The sequence below is a fragment of the Lathamus discolor genome, chromosome Z (genome assembly GCF_037157495.1).
Source record: "Lathamus discolor isolate bLatDis1 chromosome Z, bLatDis1.hap1, whole genome shotgun sequence".
In the NCBI taxonomy this organism is placed as follows: Eukaryota; Metazoa; Chordata; class Aves; order Psittaciformes; family Psittacidae; genus Lathamus; species Lathamus discolor.
Genome location: NC_088909.1, coordinates 74,224,848 through 74,245,617, shown reverse-complemented (window position 1 = coordinate 74,245,617; position 20,770 = coordinate 74,224,848). Strand labels below are relative to the sequence as shown.

The window sequence follows — 20,770 nt, the reverse complement described above, 5'->3', positions numbered from 1 at the left end:
TCTGAAATAATCTGTAAAGAGCTACCTGTGAAAGACACATACAGGTAGTCTGAGAAAACACTGCAATCCAACCCCAAGGCAAATGAAAAAAGACTGAAGCTTCTTCTCCTACATTCAGTGGGCTGAAGAAAAGCAAATGTTTTTTCAACTGAAGTACTATTCCCACACCTCACGAATCACTGACAGTGCTTCCAGCGGGGCTGCATCTCTCAATTTCTGCAGGTCAGACCACATAAAAGCTGAACTGATACTTGATTAATGAACCTGCTGGTTACTGCTTTTATTTATTTTAAAGCCCTGGCTGAAACAAGAGCAACATCTCAATTTTGCAACTCCCAGTTGGTCTCTGTACATGTTCTAACGTTGGAAATGTGCAAAGAACATTCATTTAGTTACAGATTAATTTCTCTGAGCTCATAATTCACAACACTCATCATAGTATAAACTGAGTTATTTCCATGGCTATCATTTATGGGATAGATTTTTGTATTGCATATACTAAAGCTTTTCAGTCTCCAACCAGACCACTTACATGAGGTTGCAGTGCGGTCTCTGCAGTCTTGCCAAAATTTCTGTTATCTATGTTTATGTAATTTGATAGCAATCTTTATGAGCTATTTTTATGTTGTCTTCTGTAGGGATAAAAGGACTTTAAAATGACCTAATACAAATGTGATTCTTTATATGAATACTGGCTATGAATACTCTCTGTATCGATAAAACCTTTTTTCTCCTTACCCAGACAATTTTCAAATGTGCAAACATGTATCTTCTGAAATATAAAACATAAGCTTTGTTTGATATAATCTGGGATGTGCTACAAAATATGCCTGCTCTTGACAGGGAAGATATTTCAGGAGCTTCAAAAAACTGTAACAGCTTTCACAAACCTTCCTGTTAATACTATTACTATAGCTCTAATTGTCCTTCCAGTTCCTTTACCTGCTTATCAGAAGAACTGAAAGGCAAAACTGGACTCTGATGGATGAACAACATATATATTATCATCAGACAACAGCTTAAAAACGACCTGACTGCATTCCCACTATTTGCCAGGACAGTGTGGAAGTCAAAGGAGATGGTAAGAAATCTCAGACTCTCACAAAGGTAACAGTACTAAATTACCTAAATGCCTTCTTCAGACTCATCAAAGTGTACCTGGCTCATCAAATGACAAGCAAGTTTAACATACTTCTGCAAATATCACTGCTGGCTTCCTGCCTCCAAGGCAAGGGAAGCATGTTGTCACAGCAAAGACCAAAAAATGATGAAAAGAGGAGAAAAACAGACCCACAAGGAAGTCGTTCTAGGAGACGTTTCTAGCTAAGGAAAGGGAAGTTTATGGGTGTTTAGGTCACAGTTGTGTCCAAACACATATGGTGGTCATCAGACTTCAACCTCACAGAGACTGAATGTGAGTCTGCAATGTGAAATGGCTAGAGGTCAAAGATAGATAACCTCAGAAGAAGCAAAAATAGAACATCTTAAAATTTTCTGGAAACTCTCCATTGTTGGCAGTGTTTTAATTAAAACTGGAAGATTTTTTTGAAAGATACACTCTGCTTCAAATAGAAATTAACTCTGGTGAGCCATATAATATCTGGTCAAAAACAGTTTGACTGGATGACCACAGTGTTTCCTTTCGGTCTGACAGACTGTGTGTCTACTGGCAACTGTATTTTGGAGAAACAGTTTCTTAGGAACACCCTGGAAGAAAGAAAATGGTTTAGAATTCAGAAATTCTGGGTTTATTATACAATCACAAAAATTTATCATTACAGCTACGAATGGAACAGTGGATTGAGTCTCATTTTGATAAACATACTTAAAAAATAACCTTTTATTTGGATCCTTTACAAAAGCAAAGATAAAATGATATTCTGTCCTGTGTAGTTATTTAGAACTTCAGCATCACTGAAAGTGGCAGAGTTTACTCCCCCTCAAAAAAAGGGAAAAAACAATGTCAAACAACAATCTAGGTCAAACACAGCTTATATAAGCAACAGTCAACACATCAATGGATATTACTTTAAGTGGATTATACAGAAAGGATTTAGAATTAGTGTTTTACTTCACTAAAATATTGCTTTTATTCATACAACGCTCCGTGTGACATGAAGAGAAATATAATTCAACATAAAATAAATACATAGTACTTGCTGTGCATTTGCCATTTGCATTTTTTATTCAACTGTTATTATTGTCCCTGTTTCACAGGTAGGGAGTCAGAAGCATGAAAGAGTGAAGTATGATGAAGGCTACACACATTTGAGCAGCACAGCTGTGAACAGGACATAGCTGCTTGACACCTCTTTGAGCCATTAAAACTTGCAGGTCACAGGATGCTAAGGATCTCCTAGAGTAAGAACAGATCAGCCAAGGAAAACAAGTGGTTTTCCAGTGACATTAACTTTTTTAAATGATCCTAAAAGAAAGGAGTTTGTTATGCACAAAATGTTGGTTCTGGGGAGATTCTTTCCCTTTGTTTTGGGAAGGGATGTATTTCTACCTCCCTGCCCCTGCTTTTAATTAGTGATGACATTAATAATGCTGTATTATGACAAATTATCTATGTGTATCATGACTTCTTGCTGTTCACTATTTGTAATAGCTAGGCAAGATAACAACTGCTAGCATTAAACATGATTGTCTTGCCTGTCAGAAGCAGTCAGACAGATGCATTAAAATGTTGATGCATTACATCAGGACATACCATACATCACTGCCAGAAAGTTTTTCAAATGCAAGGGGGGGGGGTGAAAAGACCTTTAATCCATTTTTCTATTAATATCCTGCATTAAACCCAGTATGAACAGTATCAGATAAAGCTGGATCTACTCAGGAAATGGTGTGTAGAGGCTGTTCTGTCACATTCCTAGACAGTCTGCTCTGAGATGCTCCTTTCCAAAATGTGTTTTCTTTCAAACTCCCTCTCTCTCGTTGCCGGTATTCTGGCATTCAGCCCTGCAGGATCAGCTTCTTCCAGAATGGTGCATCTTTCCCTGGTCCAAAACTAGGATCTTTATACTTCTTCCTCTTTTGACTCTGATATCCAGCAATTTTACTACCCAGTAGCTATCACTGTCACTAGCAATGTAAAGCGACTCTTAATGACAGCAAAACCACACTTTTCTGTGGCCACTGCAGCTATCAGAGCGGCTGTCTTCCCTGGCAAGCTCTTAGAACACAGAATAGAAATAAAAACACTAGTTCTCCTTAACATTTTTTTACCATTTCGTAACTCTACCATTTTTCACCTATAAACCCACTTTGCTGCTAAAATACACAGGAGCATATACTGCTTTACTGGAACTGTAAAGAAGCTCAAATGTTATTAACCCTACTAGCATCTATGGACTGAAGACTGTCAAGCAATTTCCTCTGCTTTTATATAACTGCTATGATATCTTACATCATCTTTATGGCTTTAAATTTCCCACACACAGATTCACCTAAACAGCTTTTATCATCTATCATTGTTAAGGCTAAGCAAAGTCCTTTAGTGGTTCCTGAATTGTAAGAAGAATGTAACACCCTTTTCCTTTTTAGGCTGCAGATTGAATTATTTTTTTTATATATTTTTTTTAGCATAGCATTTGCATTTACAAAATAAAGCTGCACAAGCTTATGTGATCTGGCTGCACATAGACTGTACCTCCTTCATTAACAGTCCCTCTTTGAATGTGGATGAGCACTCCCAGCTTGCACGGGTAGATGTGCCATTAAGCAAGAAAGGAACAGCCAAGTGTTTAGAAATTCTGACAGAGAGATGCTCGGAAAATCTTATCTCAGAATACAGAGATTTTAGAAAGCATTTAGCTAACTCAAGGTACACAAGATGAGCCCAATGAGGGCTAATTAAATTAGCTACACAGCATGCTGTGTATACCTTTCACGCTCTCAGCAAAATTGGCTGTGACCTCCAGTAGTCTTTGCTCAAATCAATTTCCAGCTGAAAACGCCCATAGCATGCTGGAGTGTATGCTACCCAAACAATTTCTCCAACATTTACCTCCATAGTTGTGATGCGGAAGTGCCCTCTCATGATACAATGGATGGACAGAGGATTTTTCCTCCTTGCTTTTATTATTTCATTAATGTACAGTCAACTTTGGAATTAGGATATCCAGAAATGTTCAAATACCTACAGAATATAAGGCAGGACTCAAACCACTTATTCACAAATTATATATATCCGAAGTAATTTTATTTTCTAAAGTCAAATGACAAATGCTAAAGTCAATGCTAAATTTGCAGTTAGCTCTAGTAAAACATTTTTCTGATTTTTTTCTATTGCTGGGATTAGCACTGCAGCTCCGGGAAAGCTCTATCTGCACAAAAAAACCTGTGACTGCTATCACAGACGAACAGGTCAGATTTCATTTCTAAGATATCTAAATACATTTTTGTGTCGAGATTCCACTAGTGACAGGGAATAGAAAACTGCACAAAAAATGCACAAAACTCCTTTCCCCAATTTGCCCTCAAATTCAAGAAATTTAAGAGGTATGTCTCATTTTGAATCTTATATTGAGAATGTCACACTGTACAGCACTTTCAGAGCAGAAGTATCTGCTGAAGGGTGTTTTCCGGTCCATTACTCCTAAAGAACATTTCTATGTATTTTTGAAGATTCCAAAACAAATTTTCTGAAACAAGATCTAAACTACAGTCACCAATATTGCCATTGATGCTAACCTCTACTTGACATGTTTCCTAGAAAAAGAACTGCAGAACACATGCTATGAAGCAAAAATCAAGGAGTCCTGTTGGCATGAGCCCCAGTTCACCAAGTGCAAAGAGGTAAAGAACATGATTTCTCAAAAGAAAAATCCCCCGTGTATTCAAAAAACTTTGAACTAAAATCCAGCTAATTTTTTTAAGCTTATTCTGCTCAAGATACATCTCACTCTGCAAAATTCAGTTGTTTGGTTTTGTTGGGTTTTTTTTTTCCCTCTTGATAGAGGAAAAAAGACCCTGCAAAGACCCAGGCCGTTGCACATACGTAATCTTTTGCTTTTGCCTCTCCAAAATCAGAAGTCTCCAAATACACCAAAACCAAGAGGCCAATGAAATCTGCCTTATTTTGAATATTCTTGTCTCAGAAGATTTTAGCTACTTCTCTGAGAGATGGCTGAGTCATTGCCTGCTTCTTCAGAGTCAGCCAACACCCTTTCCTCATTGACCATAAAGTACAGAGATGATACACCACAATCCCTATAAACTGTTGAGTGCTGGAACAGGATATCTGACAGCTGGTCTGACACTAGGCTTCTGTGACGTTGCGATAACTTGACAAAAATGGTGAGGCAATGAAATTTTTCACAGCATACTGCTGGAAAAAGTCTTGACCCAATTCCTTGCCATCCTGTGGTCTTTCAATTTCCCTGCCCATCTCATTACCAGCTCAAGAAAATAACGATATGAAAACAGCAAGAGAATGCAATCCTGCTGAATAATGCTTTTTTCATTCCTCAAACCATTTGCTACACTAATTAGGAAGTGAGCCAGTCAAAACCTCTCAACTAATCTCCGATTCTTGCCCAAAAGTTAACAGTGAGATTGGCATTGCCAAGGAGTTCTGTAAAATGACTTGGCATCCAGAAAATTGGATGTTCTGAAATCTAGTATTTCATTGTAATGCACATGCAATTAGTGATCCTGAGGGGACAAAACCCCTTTGAGGCAGGTGCTAACAACTGGGATAACCATGATGAAAGGGAAATGTAAGTGTAGGTAACCAAACACAGTAATTTATTTCAAGAAACACTTCCTTATTCCCCAACTGTAGACATTTTTCTTTTCTAAAATTATATTAAACTACTACTGGCCATTTTTCTGCTTTTAGCAGAAAACATCAAAAGGTAATTCCTTTTAGAAAGAAGCTTTAGTGGTTTATTTTTTGAGGGTTTCTTTAATTACTAATAGAAAAATCAGCTATCTCATTAATATAGTAATAGAATTAGACACTAACAAAGCTTTCATTCTTCACAAATAAACCTCAGTCCTATTAGTTACAATTAACTTCACTAAATATTTCTACCTATCATAGATAAATGAAGAGAAATTACCATTATACGACAAAATTTGTTGACTGACGAACTGTTACCTCCTGTTACAGCTGGGTTTGGCCAGCACAGTACAAGGGGAAGGTCACATATATTCATGTGATACTGTCTGAACATGCTGTGGATTAAGCATTCATTTTTAGATTACAGTCAGCCAAGGTTCAACTTTGAATTGGTTTTATATCATCCACAGATCACACACTGTTTCATATGCTAAAAAGAAACAGTAGATTTTAGGTTGCTATTCCTCAGAACTATTCGGCTTCTCAAGCGTTCCAGGTATCGTGTTGGTGCAGACAAGGGAGAAACCTGCTACAAAACATGGTCCCAATTCTACTCCATTATTGTTCCGCTCACCTGGCTTTCTCACTGTGGTGTTCATCTAGGTCTAGGTATATTGCGAACTGCAGTCTAGTCCACATTTAGTCACAAATGAAAATAAGTCTGATGCAGTCTCAGCATGGTAAAATTATTTCTGCTGAAGCAACACAAAATTTCCAGGAACTTTTGCTGATGGAGAATGTATTTTAAGCTAAAATTACTGCATCAGGCACCCCTGTAAGTACAGATTTCAATCACCATCAAGCAGACAAAACCAACCAACAAACTTGTGAGAACTTTACACCACCACAACAAGTCGTTGCAACAACACTAATTACAGCAGAGTCTAATGCAGTTCTTTGTCAGTGAACAGCAGCTTTGTACCTCAAAAAGCCCTGAAAACAGATCCAAACTGTAGGCCTATTTGCTCATGTTTACATGAAACTTTTTAATACTCACGAGGCACGTGCTAAAGGGACACATTGCTATGCCCTCTCACACACTGTGATTCAGTTCATGTTCTAACTTACCCAGCAACAGGCTCCTTGGAAATAGCAAGTCTGATTCTTGTTGTTAACTAAGCCAAAGATGGAAGGATTGCTCATGTAAAAGCTTTCTGAGGCAATTAAGAAATGGTCCACAGTGGTAAATGTACTACTTCACACCTAACCCAAACCCCAGTCAAACTCTGAACATAGAAACAGCATGACAGTTCCTATTATTTTGCAACCAAGTAGAGCAGTATTGATTCTCTGTCCTCTGAGTGCTTGTACAGATTACGGCTACCCAGGCAGACACCAGTAACTCACCTGGTCCCAGTGTTTAACTGTTGTGTCATTCTATTTGGCTAACAAAATCTTTTTGTTCACTAATGAGGTTTAACAACTTAACACTTACTATTGCCAAAATGAAACACAACCTTATCCAAAAAAACATTCTCATCTGAATTTCTCCCAGTTCAAAGTCCATGATGTTGGCCTTTAAAAGCCCAGGGTTTTACTACCGTAATAACATTCTTTATTCCTGCTGAATTTCATGCCCCCTACATTAAATCCAAATTGTTCAACCTTTGCTTTCTCCTTACTCAATCTCATACTGCAATTGTGGAACATTTAAATTCATAATAATTGGAAAACACAATTTGATGATGATATTTTTAGCACTGAAAACTCTAACCTTCATCTCTATTTGCAATGAACAGTCTGATCCAGAGTGACAGAAATTGTTGTTTGCCAAAGGCATGCTCCAAAAGTCATGGCATACTCTTTGCCAAAACAAGACCATCACCTTGTGGTGAAATGCATCTTTTCCCCCACTCCTTTGACAACTATCTCCCATATCAACCCAGGATATTATTTGGCAATATGAACTGGTGTAACTACATAGCAACATGATGAAATTGTACTTACGATGCTGCAATTCTGCTCCCCTTTGCCCTCTCATAAACATTCACAACATTGTACTAGTAAGGACAGAATTCTGGCATTACTTTCTCTGAAGAAAGCCCAGATCATCTGGTGTTGTCTCATAAAAAGTACGCTTACAGCGTTTTGCATGCTGCTACCACCAGTTTCATTCAGCTTGTTATAGCAAAAATAAGAATTCCCTCCCTCTCCCTCCTACCATGGTACTATCATTTTTCTAACACCAGGTCATACAGATCTGCTCTGTGTGTGGTTAGGTGAGGCTGGGGAAGATGTAAATGTCTGGAGTAATGTTTCCTTAGGTATTCTGATTCTGGAGCAGAGGTGACAAAGTCTTGAGAAAAATCCTGCTCAAGCAGGGTATGTTGCTGAAATTTGGTATTTCTTATTTCGGTGGAAGAGAGACTGGAAATCTTTCAGTTTCCTAAAAGTAAATGAATCAAGAGTTCAAACCAGGAATAAACCTACCTGAAATTAATTAAAATTTTAAAAAGATGAGATGTCATCTTAGCTGAAATTGATAAGCAAACACTAATGCTGCAAATGTTTTCCCTGTTAGCAAATGTGACACTTTAGAGGAACATGTATTATTAATTTTAAATTTTTGAGCGCTGCTGCGGGCCACATGTCTTTTTCAGATTTCCACTGTGATGCAAAGCACTGGGGACCTCATAAGCAAAATGGAACAAACTGTAGTTTGTGTATACATCAATTTCAATATATATTATCAATATTAAAGATCCATTTTATTACCTTAAGAACTGTGTTCTTCTAGGATTACTGCTTTGCCATTTATGCTACTTGATTCTGTGGGATATTTTTCACCATATGAGTCACAAATTTCATTATCACAGCCCTTGACTACAAACTCTTCATCTCATGTAACAGTGCAGTATAAAATGACAGCTTTCTCATTTATACTGTCCATTTAATGTCTATATATTATTGTCGTGTAGGCGCTTCGACACTGATATTTCACTGGAACTGCAATCTCTTCAGTGATAGAAAAACTCCACCCGATTTTCCCTACACTTTGTACTGATGCAAAATCTGACTTACAGACTGAGGCTGCAATCATTCTTCACAGATTCTTCTACTTTGTGACCTTTCATTTCACACTGCAGCAAACTTGGAAGTGCACCATAGCTCTTTATTCCCAACCCTGGAAATACTGTGACAGTCTGATTTCAACAGAGGGCCTACTTAATAGTTGAATTAGAACTTCATGGTATCTTCCACCTATGGAACAATTCTGTCCATCTTCTTCTCCCTTGTTCTTGGCTCCTGCTCCCATTGTTTCATTCATTGCAGTGTCACCAAAATTACTTTGCTGAGGAAACTCTATGAAGCTAAAAAAGGCTCCTAATTCACGATATCGTGCTTTCATCAACCCCTGCCAAAGGCCAAACACAAGCAGTACATCAGCTGGAGAGACCAGAAACCCCTGTAACAGATTTAATTCAACACTTAGCTTTGATGCATAGTACAAATCTCTGCTTAAAATCCACAGAGTTCTTTAACTTCTTTGTTTTTTCTATCAATACAAACAAAACATCAGGTACATGCCTAGAAGAGAAGCTGTGAACAAAGCTATGTTTTGAATTTTCTACATGAAAATCTATGTTACGGACATTAACGCCATTTGGCTTCTCTTCTGCTAATTACACATTTCCTCTCTAAAAGACCAACACGTTAGCATTGGCAGGCAAGGATGTGGATGATAATGGGCAAAATTGTGTTACACTCTATATCCTTTATCTTTTCATCTAAATACAGAAAGTAATATTTGATTGATGCTGAGAAAATTGTCAAAACGTGTAATCCATATGTCTTCAGTTTATATTTCCTGTCTGATCTATTCATATGGTTTACAACAACGTCAAGAGACTCTCCAGAAGAAAAAAATAAAAGTTCTTCAAAGCAATTCATTAACTGAAATCCACAATAGCAAGATTTTATATTATCTACATAGCTTTCCCTGTGCATTCACACAGTGAAATCAAACACTATCCACACAAGTAGTTTAGAAATACCAGATTTCATAATGATTCTTCTGTTATAAGTAGGTTATTTACATAATGAATTACTACTCAATAAAAATTTCATGATTTAAAATTTCATAAAGAGGCAAATCAGTGATGTGTATCTGAAGCGAGCCCAGAATAAGTTAATTGTGTGTGCATGTCACACAGAGTGGATTTTAAGCATTAAGTAAACTACCATTAAACAATTTGGAAAGTAGATACATCTCAGTGTTCCTCTGTTCACAAATACACATGCCATCTAATTCGCTGCAAATACTGGCATTAGATACAGTCACACTCGTAAATATAATAGATATGGTACTGGACCTTTAAAATTCTCAAAGCCATGTAATGTGCCTTATTTAAAGGAAAACTTTTTATCAAAAAAAGGTCCAGCTTACATAACACAATTATATTTCCTGTCTGCTTTAATAATCGTTAAATGTTACGCACTCTGAGGACAAACTGGCCTTTATTCTACAAGTATTTGTCCATATATTGACATGTCTGCAGCCAGACAAGAATTCCCAAGCTCAGGTTTGGCAGAGTAGTCACGAAGTCAATCACGAACACTTTTGACAGATCTAGGTACTAGACTGTCAGTTTCTCTTTGGGTATAGAACTATTAACAGGGTTGAGTACACTGCACAACCCCCACCAGAGCTTCTCAATATTAAGGTGGTATTTAACAATGATTCACAAATTCTGCAGCAGCAGCAGCACAGACTGGGGACAAGACCTAAATGGCGTAATATGGAAAGCGCTGGAAAATAAATGATAGCCCTGATTTTCTGCTGTATTCTGCCCTAGCGTCTCTCACAATTCTGGCCAAAGTAGTCTGGGCTGGGTGCCAGAGGTGCAGGAGGGGTGTCTGGAAGCTGGGTGTAAAGTACATGCATGTGAACTGGTGCATTTGTGTGTAAATCACTCTACCTCCATGCATTCCAGTAAACGTGTAGACTGCTGTGGATTGAACACTTCCCCTTCCTTTTGCAGTATCAGCTATTCTAAGTGCAGTGCTTGTGGTTAGAATGGGGCGTCTTTGCACTTGTGGGAACAGAGATTTGGGCCCTCATCATTTAATCCCCAAAATATATTGCTCAGCAGAGCTGCTCGTGCTCTTAAAAGGTTAAGCAGTTCAGCCCTATCAACACAGGGGCAAACATGCTCTGTGGGCCTTTCCCTAGTCTTGTCCTATCCTCAAGAGGAACTTCAGTCCTAAATACAGCTTTCCAGACTGAGAGGCTCAGCTTCTGTACCATGCATCTACAGTATTCGAACTGTCTTTTACAGACAACTCTTACTTCTCGTAAAATATTTTTCAAGTAAAACCTGTCAAATCCTTCACAGACAGCAGTCATCATCCAAGGACTTAAAAAAAACTTGACTCAGTTATCATCACTGAAAAACACCACGGATTTGGGGGCTTGCTGGGGAAACCGGGTTGCATAAACAGCATAAAAAAGCTAATGTGATCTTCTCCAAACACCCTTTCTAAGAGAAAACTAGAAGCAATCCAATCCAACAATCAGTGATAAAGCTTCTAACCACTGAAATTAAAGGATTAAAACAAGTGTGTCTTGGGTACAGACACAAGACAATATTATACTTAACTATAAATCAGTAATTAAATTATGTTGACAGTATAGTATATACTCCAAAGATATGATCCCATTTTTCAAACAGTTCTTAAAATGATGATTGACAGGAACTATCAAAAGGACCACAGAAAAAAGCATTCTAATTGTAATCCCTCTTACATCAATTCCAGAGGAAGACCAGAAAACGGCAAGAGAAACTTTCCTCTGAACATTGTACCATCCCACACAGCTCATCTTCATTCTGAAAGCTGGTTGATTTACAGGAGATCTGCAGACATGAGTGTTACACATGTGGTTTTGCAGAGAAGCACAGCACAGTGATTACTGCATTAACACAATTCCTGTACTACTCCATGAATAATGCTGGACCTTATGTCCTAAGAATAGCACAAACTGAATAGCATGGTACTGTCTTTGCTTTGTTTTAATGAAAAGCAGAACCCTAGCAAACAGATAGTGTGTCAGTTCTTGTAATGCTATATGCCATTCAGGTGAACGTCCTCTGGTATGATATTTCATATAAAAAATGCAAAGGCTTTTGCGTCAGACACGTGGTTTTTCTTACCTTTGGTTCCATTGAAATGAAGCTGTGGGTACCTCTACTTGAGAGAACTGACCTTTTAATTGTTTTACTATGGTAGAAGTGGTAGTAATCTTTCAGTGTTCCAATCTGTAAGCGGAGAAAAGAAAAAAAGAGAGGGAGATTTAATTTATGAAAACCAGTTTTCTGCTTTTCATTTCTCAAAGTCTATAAATTATGTAATTTCCTGTGTGCTGAAATGTTACTTGAACCCACTGATCATCTTTCAAAAGAAAGACATATGATATGAAATGGATGGAGTGTCCTTGAGGCAGTAACTGCATAACCAAAGATTATAATTGAGCTGCTTAGTCTGTCTGTATCTACCTTTTTAATGTTTAATTTATATGCAATACTCTAAGTAATTCTATATCAATCTATATCCAAACTGTCTTCAAATGGCAAGTATAAAAATCATCAAATGGCTATATGGTTATTAAAAAGCATTTCATCTAGTTTGCTTAAGGAAATGTATTGTAAAATGCACTAGATTTGATTATTTATATAACTAAATTATAAAAAGGATGTTCACAGCATCAAGACTATACAACAGAAACAGACTTCGCTTTCTGCCAAATGTGGGCAAGAAAGAACAAGAAGAAAGAAAAACGGAAATGGTAACTTCACAGCGTAACGTCTAAGTCAAAGTACAGAATCAATTCATGCAAAACTGCAAAATTGCAAACTTCACAACAGTACAATAAAAATACTCCTTGTTCATACCATCAGTAAACAGCAGAAACGTAAATATTCAACTTAGACAGCCTTCACAATTTGACAAGGAAATTTTAATCTCCTGAGTCACTAATACCTAAGCATTCAACCTGAAACTTCAGTTTCATAAACCTCTAAGGAAACGTTCAGCCTCCTTGTCTTTAGGGAGAAACTTCTCCCCACCCTATTTGAAATCTGACTTTATTTTGCACTGATGTGCTAGTTTTGTCTGGGATAAGAGTTAACTTTCTTCATAGTAGCTGGGACGGACTATGTTTTGGATTTGTGCTGCAAACAGTGTTGATAACACAGGGATGTCTTAGTTTCCGCTGAGCAGTGCTTACACAGGCCTTTTCTGCTTCTCACGCCACCCCACCAGCAAGGAGGCTTGGGGTGCAGGAGAAGTTGGGAGGAGACACAGCCAGCACAGCTGACCCCAGCTGACCAGAGGGATATCTCACACCATATGGCACCATGTTCAGCATATAAAGCTGGGGAAAGAAGAAAGGGGACATTTGGAGTGATGGTGTTTGTCTTCCCAAGTAACTGTTACATGTGACGCCCCTCCACTTTCCTGGAGATGGCTGCACACCTGTCTGACCGTGGAAGTGGTGAATGAACTCCTTGGTTTGCTTTGCTTGTGTACAGTTATGCTTTCCCTATTAAACTGTCTTTATCTCAACTCAGGAATTTCCTCACTTTTACCCTTCTGACTCTCTAACCCATTCTATTGCGACGGGCGTGACTAAGTGACTCTTTAGTTGCTAACTGGGGTTAAACCATGACAACTGCAAATTTTGTGAGATATACAGTAATTTGAAGTTCCTTAACTATGAGCAAAAAAGGGATAATTAAGCTTACTGCTACTCCAAGTCAAAACTCAAAGTGACCTCAGGAAACAGGCCTGGTTTTGTGAATAATCTCAATGACATCACGAGAAAGGATGGGTCAACACTCAAAAACTCTAATCTTTTAAAACCCTGCAGTATTCTAAAATATTAATCCCAGTCTATGCAGTTGATCCATCAATATCTTCACTTCAGGAAGAATTACTTGTCTTTAAGTCAAATACCAAAACATTCATTTAAATGAGTTGGTTTATTATAAATTAAACAGGATTTGATTTGACTAAGATTAATTAAAGTGTATTAGTACTGCCATAATAATTTTCATGCTGCCTTCTCTTTGAAAGACAACTCCAGCTGAAGTGGTGCAACTCTGTACTATGGATGAGCCCGTTCTCGCATCTCCACATGCATGCTCATGAAGAAACCATAAACACGTATGGGGAAATCTTTGGACACCTCAAAGAGCTGCAGCACCCTGGGGCTTCTGGGGAGTCCCTACTGACTGGAAGCTAACCAGTATTACTCCAACCCACCAAAAGTGCATGAGGGAAGACCCAGCAAACAACAGACAGTTAGTCGAACCTCAGTTCCTGGAAAAATTATGAAGATCATAATAGGTACTACTGAAATTTATTTAAAGAATAATACAATCATCAGGCACAGACAACATGGGTTCACAAAGGAAAACTCCTGTTTAACTCATCTGACACCCTTCTACAATAAGGTCACTTGCCGAATCGATGAAGGGCAGGCAATGGATGTAGTTTGCTGGATTTTAGTGAGGCTTTGATACTGTCCCTCACAGAATCCTTCTGGACAAATTGTCCAGCTGTGGGATGAGCAGGTTCACAGTGTGTTGGCTGAAGAATTGGACGAACAACAGGGCTCAAAGGTTTGTAGTGAATACAGCTACATCTGCCTGGCAGCTGGTCACCAGCAGTGTTCCTCAGGGCTCAATTCTAGGCCCAGTTCTGTTCGATATACTTGTCAGTGATTTGGAGGCTTGAGTTTGATGTACCATTAGTAAGTTTGCTGGTGATACTAAACTGGGAGGTGCTACAGACCCCCTTGAGGGACAAGAGACTTTGCAGAGGGATCTGAATAGACTGGAGCACCGGTGATTAACGAGATGAAATGTAACAAATCAAAATGCTGTATTTTGCACCTAGGACAAAGTAACACCAGAGACAAGCATAAACTGGCAGAGGAGAGGCTGGAGGGCAGCCCTGCAGAAAGGGCCCTGGGAGCACTGTGAGTCAGCGGTGTGCCCTGGCAGCCACGACAGCAAACTGCAGCCTGGGGTGCACCAAACACAGCAGAACGAGGTGGTCAAAGGAGGTGATCACCCTGCTGTATTCAGAGTTGTGCGGCCTCACCTTGAGCCCTGTGTGCAGCTCAGGGCCCACAGTTTAAGGAGGATGTGAAGGTCCTTGAATGCAGGCAGAGGAAGGCAACAAAGCTGGTGGAAGGGCAGGAAGGCGCATCCTGATAGGGGCGGCCGAGGGCTCCGGCCTTGTCTGGTGTGGAGGAAAGGAGGCTGAGGGATGAGCTCATTGCTCCCTCCAGCTTCCTGAGGAGGGGAAGTGGAGAGGGGGTGCTCATCTCTTCTCCCTGCGATTCAGCAACAGGAAGTGTGGGAATGGCTCAAAGCTGCACCTTGGGAAATTTAGACTGGACACTAGGAAACATGTCTTCACTGAGAGGGACGTCAGACACTGGAGCAAGCTTCCTACAGAGGTGGTTGATGCCCCAAGCCTGTCAGTTTTTAAGAGGAATTTGGACAATGCCCCCAGTAACAAGCTTTAACTTTTGTGAGCCCTGGTGTGGTCAAGCAGTTGGACTAGATGTTGTAGGTCCCTTCCAACGGAAATAACCCATTCTATTCTATTGCATCACTTCTGTCTACGTTCACTAGAGTTTATTCTCAATTTAACAGCCTGTAGCACATTGAATGTCCCTTAGCATCAGACTACTGTTGCTCCATTTTTTAATTATTATTATTTATATGAGACACTGAAATCTAGTGTCAGGATTAGCACCAGTACAAGTGATGGCATACTTCCCTGAGACAAAGGGGTGTAATCAATCACTTCCTGGACATTTCCTGGACTTATCAGTAGCCTCAAACAGGGTTGATGCGCTAACTATGTAAAGTGATGCTACTCTTGCTCCTTAAATCCTCAGAGACCAGTAAAATGTATATTCACCATACCAGAGTATTCTACAAAGGTTACAGACCTCTTATGGACCTTCCTGTCTTCAGAGTGAATTAAAAATCTGCTGCTCTCTGTGTGTGTGTGTACACAAGCACACATTACTGAAAAGACACAGCTCAAGCAGACTAACTGTATTTTACCACTGCACAGAACTGCATAAATAGAAAGACCATAATCTAGGGAAAATAAACATCCAGGTTTGCGCTACACAGATCTCAGTATCACCCACTTCTTAGTGATTTGTACGAGCTTGAGGATTTTAATTATTTGTTTACTGACAATAAACTCTACCTGACCCCTCTGAGGGCATCCAAAACAAGAAATTTAGGAGATGACCTAGCTGCAGTCCTGGAGGTCCTACAGTTTAGCAGCATTAGCCACCCACAGAATAGACCGGAGGGATATGTATGCTCCACCTTCCAGGCAAAGGGGAACAACCGGAGGCTTCATAATGCTTGACAGCTGTACTCCCTCTGAGACCCTGGGCTGAGGAGAGAGAATTAAGCCCTTAGAATTAAGTGTGGTAATTTGAACGCCACATATGCCAGGCACCATCAGTTTTCAGATAATAATTATTATTAATAATAATAAAAATAATTAATTAAAATGGTGAAATCTACAGCTTTAGTTTATAACTGTCGATGAAATAAAAGAAGGCCAAATCTTTCAAATGGAATTTAATCCATATTCACTAACTGCCAGTGCCTCTCACAGTAAAGTAACACCAGCATTATTAAAAATTCTATTGCCCTGTTTTCCCTTAATGGGAATTTACTTGGACCTTCCAAATCCTTGGACCACTTGAAGAAGGGTTAAGCCATGGAAACACAGCACAATAAAACTTAGCATTCTGGATGTTCTTGTTAAATTGTTTTTTATACTTACAACTACCAGGTCTCAGTGGCATTCTCAGAGGAAAAGCAATGCAAAAACAGAAACACCAGACTGCAGAGCTAACTACCTTAGAGACTGATGGAAATTTGACTGTTTTATTCTTGGGAAATCTTCGTAATCTCCTTTTTGACCCAGAGGACCCGATTTCTTTAAAAAGAAATGGAGAAACATTCCTGAGGAATTGCTTAGTCAAAAGTGTTGAGAATAGCTGGTGTGGGCAAAGGAGACTTACTCTCTTTAGAAGTAATCCTCATCACTGATAACCTTAAATGGCTATATTTAAACATTTTAATAGTACGGTATCACGCTTATTCAGAGATATAATTCCTGGAAATATCCAAGGATATACTCCAGGAAATAATTCCTGGAAGTAACAATCTTACCATATCACAGTGGAACCCCAGAAAACCAAAGCATCTGCATATTTACATTAATTTTATATTTATTAAGTCTTAGTTGCTGTTTAAAGTTGACAGAATCTGTAGATTTTAGAGATAATATGAAACAAGAGCCAAACTTTCTCAGCTTGTCCTTGGAAAATATTTCTTCCACATGCAGTTTTTATAGTCTAAGGCAGTATTATATTAATTTAGGACATAATTACTGAATGAATCCATCTACATCTGCATTGCGTCCTTATAAACTCTACAAGAAAATTCAAATGCTTAGCTTGCCTGGTAAAAAATACATTAAAATATATATATATATCACCAAATTGACGTATAAAACCAAGCTCTGAAATTACAACTGAAACTTAAATGTGGCTGAACATGAGCAGGGAAGGATCCCAAGAGAAGTCTGCCTAACTGTTTCTTATCTAGTAAAGAATCATCTAGACATCTGGCTGCAAAATACACTTCTCCCAGTGGGCTGAATGGAAAACCATATACTGTTGTGTTGGTGAATTAGTGGGTATATTGAAGGGTCCCTGTTTCTCCAGTCTTTAACAACTTAGATCCCAAATGGATTGTGAAAGGAATGCAGCTGAGAACCAAATCTGGTTCTGAACTCTATATAAAGCACTAGAAGAGGCAAAGAAGCAGAGATCTGCTATCCCTGTGCAGACTTGTAACACAAACCACTATCAACAGGTACAGCAAAGTATTTCACATACTCTGAAGTAGCTGAAGTCTGATCCTTCACCTTCAGAATTGCAACAAACTTCCAAAGTGCTGAAGTCCGTGACAGAAGGAAATACCAAAAACAGACACATGAAGAAAGCTCATCAGGTTTACTATCACCATCATCTCATAGTGACAAAATCACTTCAACTGTATTTCAAATTTTAAAATGTTAAAAATGTCATCACATTATACACGGTAAACTGAAAGTGATGTTTCAGAGCAAAAATGAAAATATTTTGGTCTGAAAGGCTTGAAACAGAATATATCGGTATTACCTGAGCTTTCTTCCTGCGTTAAATGTCAGTGCAGCCAACGTAGTATCACACAGCATTTTGACAAAACGAAATGCTGTCACAGATTAGAACATACTTATGTTTATGTACTGCTCTACAACACACATGAAGGAGGTGAGATCACAGCCCTTAATTCTGATCCCTGTTGGCCCCTTGTTATCCACAGATGAAGTTTCACTGATACTGTAGAATACTGCTGCTCCCGTTCCTTCTTGTGTTCCTCCAGACTTAGGAAGTATTAAGCATCTTAAAATAAGGTTTCTGATCTCAGCATCTGGGGGCAAGAAGGTCTTGCAGAGGTTGTTGACTTGTTTTCCAAGCAGCAAAACTGTACTAGAGTTTTTTGAGGCGTGGGGTGGTTTATTTTTTTTCCCCGTAAGATACTGCAATAGTGACCACATCTTCTAATCCTCCAGCTATTTTGCCCAAAATTTCACTATTTGGTCAGCACTGACAATCTCTATCACACTGAGGCTGGAAGAGCAACCACCATGAGGACAGTTGCAGAGCTGCTCCAGTATCTGACCTGCAGACTAAGACTGGGGCTCTTTCTCTCCCAAATATACCCTCTAACCAAAAGCTTTTCTTATTGTTTGTCGGGTTTTTTGGGTTGTGTGTGGGGGGGGTAATTGTTTGGTTTGGCTTGTTTTCTGGTGGGTTGGTTTTCTTTTCTTTGTTTTGGGTTTTTTTTTTTGTCATCAGAAAGTTGAATTTCACCTACTATTGTGTCACTCAAAAGAAATAATAGCAAGGTTTACCCATATATGGCATAATGCAGTGAAGTGAAAGATGGGACCATTTTCAGTTCTGGCCAAAGTTTTGAAGCTCTCAACAAAGATCCCTTTATGAAATATTTAGGAGAGAGAAGCACAAGACCTCTGAACCTTACTCCTAAAATTCCAACCTAGAATACCTAAAACCTAAAATCCAACTCTTAGGAGGCCTCTATGCAAGTATTTAAGCTCCCTGCTAATCCCCTGTTGGGCTGATATCCTACACTACCCTGCACAAGTTAAAATAGCTTCTTGGGTTACTACAGGCAGATAACATTAAAAAGAAAAAAAAAAAGACAAAACGACTAGCACCTCTGAACACTATAGTCTTTTCTTGAACTGCAATAGCAAGATAATACTGCTCTTAGGACTACTCTAAAGGATGAAAATAAAGGCGTTTAGTCTCTTGTTTTACAGAGGCTCTGATTCTGTACATTACAGGAATATCTACTGGGGGGGGGGGGGGGGGAGTGGGGGAAGAGCACTTTTAGTGAGCCCAAACTTCACTAGCCAAAATAATTTGAAGCAACAGGAGAAAAGGTGATGTGGGTATGAACACAGATTGTCATCTCAGATACAACCCAGGCGACTGTGAAAGCCTGAATTCCAAATATGCTCAAATGCCCGACTAACCCAGTTCTCAGATCTATTTTAAGTCAAATGAGCTAACACAAATTCGACAGCCCAAGCTGTGAAAGCATCTCTGTGTGCGCCCAAGGTAGGAATGGCCTAACTTGCCAGTTCGTATCTTTACTTCCCTCACGTTCCTTTCTCTTCAGGTTTGTTTTAAAGGGAACTAATGTCTGTAAGGTGTTACCATTCCTAAATAGTGGCACACTGAACAAGTTAGGCTTTGTCTTAAATCCACTTCTTGAAATATTTTTGAGTCTCCAAGGTGGAAAAAACCTTACGCTGCAATCAAGAATTCTTGTTCAGTTTGTTAAATCTTTGGCCTGGAGGATGGGACAGTTCAACCAGAAAAAAGGGGATTCCCTTCTGAACTACCTCCAAATGAAAAATAAACCCCCGAAACAGGCAGACAAACTAAACCACATGGCTATTACAGCAGAACCACAATTTCCATAGAAATAAATAAGGCTTGTATCTCTTTACATGATAGGAACATGCTAACACTTTACCACTTTACCATTGATATTCACTCTCCTCCCATTTAAGTTGGAAGAAAAAACTTACTGAATTAACAATGGAGAGAAATCACATTAGTGAATCAACATATGCCATTCCAGACTTCTTATATTTTTCTCTGTGTTTCAGCTATTTGAATGGACAAACTTTGTCTGGGCATTTACCTTAAGCTATGAAGTACAGTTTGGCTTTTCAAACAGTTAATGTCAAAAATGAATAAAGGAGCCTTTAAAATAAAGTAGCTCTGCATTATGTTCTTTCAGATAACATCACTGCTATTGCTTACATTCTGCTGTATTTCACTTTAAAAATAAGTAGCCACTAACTCTGTCACTGGAAAAATAAACATAAACTCTCAATAGTCTTTTAACTTTTCATGTGTTTTTGTTAGTAGAATAAAAAGCAGCTATATCCTGATGTCATTTATAATTTTTGATCTCATTCTATCTGGTATCAAGGATGAGATTTTTTCAAGTAACTTTGTGAATTTTAATGTGAACTTGAATTTTTATGTGTCTGTTAGGCAGCTTCAAAATTCTCAGAAAATAATACTGTAGCTAAACTAAGTAAAAATGCAGATTAAAAAGAACATTTCAATTTGCAGTGGAAATTCTTTACAAGTTGGTATATTTAATTTTAGATTACCTCTATACATTCTTTTTATAATAGGTTTTCTTTTCAAGGCTTTCTACTGCATTCCAGAATATAATCGAAACACACTTAGGTCTCAATACTAAACTATAA

General features: G+C 38.6%; 1 protein-coding gene across 3 annotated transcripts in view; it reads right to left on the bottom strand.

Moving 5' to 3' along the window:
* The window catches only part of PCSK5 (proprotein convertase subtilisin/kexin type 5), a 257,979-nt gene that overhangs the window by 216,537 nt on the left and 20,672 nt on the right, over nucleotides 1-20,770 (bottom strand). For all 3 annotated transcript variants that reach the window (XM_065663504.1, XM_065663505.1, XM_065663506.1), the window contains exon 2: nucleotides 12,004-12,108. In XM_065663504.1, the coding sequence (XP_065519576.1) occupies nucleotides 12,004-12,108 (105 nt within the window). The remainder of the gene's footprint in view (nucleotides 1-12,003; nucleotides 12,109-20,770) is intronic.